Genomic DNA, 3,295 nt, shown 5'->3' with positions numbered 1-3,295 from the left:
TGTTCAAATGCCTCTTAAACACTGACAGGCTGATGGACAAAAATGAAACTTCTGGGTGAAATTACATCGTGAAGAGGAAGATATTGTCAGGATGAAGAATATATTCCTTGATTTCTTATGGAGTGGTAAATATGATTAGCCAGGTTATATTCCTTTACCCTCACAGACATACTGCAGGTCTAACGAGTTTTTTTTATGAAGCACCTGAAACTACAGTAGTAATTTGTTATTTCAAAAATACTATGCAAAAATTACTTTCCAGAAGAAAAAAATTGCTTTTTATGAGCAATTTCAAATTGTTTATAGTGCAAAAATTGATTTTCCCAACAAAAATAGTAAAAAAAAATTGTGTTGTTCAATTCTTTCTCACAAAACAAGCGAGTACGTTAGCTCTAGGCAGAGATCAGCACAGTTCAAGGGCTAGTTTATACCGCAGTATGAGCCTGGGAGGGAGGATGCTCTCAGGACACCTGCTACGACTATAATAAGCCATTGGCCACGGGCAAGAGGCATGGCAGGAGCACATGTCTCATAAGTGTAGATGAATTGGCTACACTCTGAAGCATGAGGGCTGTACGTCACGCAGGGGATCTGCCTTCAGCACCGGCTGCACTTTTAACCGATGGCAGCCACACACAGTAAGGTTATATGGAGTAGTGTGCCCTAACCAGGGCAGTCTGGGCTCGCCCTGAGACAGGTTTGGAAGCCCGGAGGAGGATGTACAAATGGAGCGTGCAATTGCTCCTTCCAGGAGCCCCCCGTAGATCAGCATTGCTTCTGACGTCCTCTTTTAACCTTTAGTTTACCTTTTATTTACAGTATTTCAAATCGGAAACAAGATCCAATTCCTAGAAATGATTCTTTGACTTCCTATTATAAATAAATGTCCCAGTTGTTGGCAGAACTGTACTGTACCTTCCCAGATTACTCAATAGAGGATTATTTCCAAAGCAAACTTGTTAGTGTTTACACCTCCTCCTTCTATCTGGTTTATATTGCCCATGCCTGATGCAGGAGCTGCGAGGCCCCAGCCATGCTCCCCTGCCAGCCGCCGCTCCTGCACGCTGCGGTGTTTGCACTCGCAGTCCTTCAGGCCCTTGCCTCCGACACCTTCATCGCAGCCGTCTACGAGCACGCGGTCATCCTGCCAGATGCCACCTACCAGCCCGTTTCTCCCGATGATGCTTTGGCCCTGATGAACAAAAACATGGATGTTTTGGAAGGGCCCATCAGGGAAGCTGCCCAGCAGGTACTAGGTGTATTGTGAGCGTTGTTAATTAGTGTTGTCTTCTCCTGCTGACCCTTCTGGTTCTGTTGATGGGTGAATTCTTAACGGAGTCTGTCGTGTCAGGGCGCCCACATCATTGTGACTCCTGAAGACGGCATTTACGGCTGGCGTTTCACAAGAGAAACCATCTACCCCTACCTGGAGGATATCCCTGATCCGGCGGTGAACTGGATTCCCTGCACCGACCCCACAAGGTGATGTCTTCTGCAGTGATGTATGTGGTTTTAAAGTAGTGTCTCATGGAGTCAGGAGCTGCTCCCAGTAAATGCCTAAGAGCTGTTAATTTTTTTAATCTGTTAAAAATCCCAAGTACCATATAAATGAGATGCATCAAAACTAACACTTAATTGAAAGCTAATGGGAATATGCAAAGTAAAAAGCACTGAGACAGTCTCACTTCTAAAAATTGCAAAAGGCAGAAAATGAAGAAATTTAGGCAAAATCATTATTTTTAAAACTTGTAAAACTTTATCACTCCAGATCAGTTGTGAACATCTTCTTTAAGTATAAGCTAGTTTATTATCATGTCAGATGCATTGATTAGACAAAGGGATTCAATCCTCAGTTCGTGTGGCTGGGTGATTTCTAAATCAAACCGCACAACGTATTTCTCTGGATTTGAAAGAAGAACCTTTTAGAAATCCAGCCGCTTGCACAGTCTGCTGTGTTGCACAGGGCTGCTCTGAATGCCCGTCAGCAGGGGACCCCATGAGGACCAGGTTCGTGTCTAAGCTAAGCTTTCGTATTCTTCTGTTCTGTGGCTTTATGAAGGAAGATTTTTCAAGAGTCCTCAGCTCTGTAAATGCTGCGGCCACTTTTTATTAAAGCTAATGGGCAGCTGCCTTAAAGTGAAGAGTCTTTAAAAAGGCTAAAATAGTCTTTTATGTCAAGATTTAGGTCTGCCTGAAAATTATCTTTAAGTTAAGTTTATATTTGTATATTGATTTAGTCTCTCCTCTGTTTTCTGAAGCTGTCCGTATCTTTGTATGTATGTTATCTGGGAATTATACCCACACAGAAAACAACATTGTTAAGGGTACAGGAAAGAACACACGGAGATAATTTTTTAAAGCTAAGAGAGACCAGCAATTTAAAATGGTGTTATGAACAGAGAAGAACATTAACAGAAACTTTGATTTGATCTGCACCTGAGGATATGCAATTAGTGGGACAGTAATATTGAATGCATTTCTTCCACATCACAATTTAAACTTGTAATACTTTTTTTTCCCCCACCTAAAATACATTAGATTTGCTCCAGCACCCGTGCAGGAACGACTCAGCTGCCTGGCCAGGAATAACTCCATCTATGTGGTTGCAAACATTGGGGACAAGAAGCCATGTAACTCCAGTGATCCCGGCTGCCCCAACGACGGTCGCTATCAGTACAACACCAACGTTGTCTTTGACCCGGAGGGGAAACTGGTGGCTCGTTACCACAAGGTAAGCAGGTGCTTCAGCATCACCTTGCCATTGGTTACCAGTATACTTTTCATCTCTCTGGCACCAATTTCAGCTGGTGGATACAATAATTTTACATAATTGTGGAGCTACAACCAGTCCAGGATGATCCCGTACAAGGTTCTCATGGCCAGGAGGAGAAGCAGGCAAGTGCTCAATCCATGAGGCATCATTCCCAGGAGCACCGCAGCGGCAGAGCGCGTGCCGCATACCAAACACCTAACGGCTACATTTATGATATAAACGGGAAAGAAGCCATGACGGAGTTTTCCACACTCAGTAAACATTAGCTGATCCTCAGCACAATTTTAGCCAAGCCAGATAGTATGGCCAGGAGGAGAAGCAGGCAAGTGCTCAATCCATGAGGCATCATTCCCAGGAGCACCGCAGCGGCAGAGCGCGTGCCGCATACCAAACACCTAACGGCTACATTTATGATATAAACGGGAAAGAAGCCATGACGGAGTTTTCCACACTCAGTAAACATTAGCTGATCCTCAGCACAATTTTAGCCAAGCCAGATAGTGCTTTTGCAGGGGACATCTT

At 43.9% G+C, this 3,295-nt stretch overlaps 1 protein-coding gene across 1 annotated transcript in view; it reads left to right on the top strand.

The window, feature by feature from the left end:
• Positions 1-1,028: 1,028 nt before the first annotated feature.
• Positions 1,029-3,295, top strand: part of LOC104617008 (pantetheinase-like) — a 6,199-nt gene continuing 3,932 nt past the window's right edge. Inside the window, exons 1-3 of the mRNA XM_010282212.1 lie at positions 1,029-1,249; positions 1,352-1,482; positions 2,539-2,731. Coding sequence (XP_010280514.1) covers positions 1,034-1,249; positions 1,352-1,482; positions 2,539-2,731 — 540 coding nt within the window. The 5' untranslated portion in view covers positions 1,029-1,033. The remainder of the gene's footprint in view (positions 1,250-1,351; positions 1,483-2,538; positions 2,732-3,295) is intronic.

Source organism: Phaethon lepturus, unplaced genomic scaffold (assembly GCF_000687285.1).
Source record: "Phaethon lepturus isolate BGI_N335 unplaced genomic scaffold, ASM68728v1 scaffold62, whole genome shotgun sequence".
In the NCBI taxonomy this organism is placed as follows: domain Eukaryota; kingdom Metazoa; phylum Chordata; class Aves; order Phaethontiformes; family Phaethontidae; genus Phaethon; species Phaethon lepturus.
The sequence above is the reverse complement of the archived record's forward strand: the minus strand, read 5'-3'. Positions and strand labels throughout refer to the sequence as shown.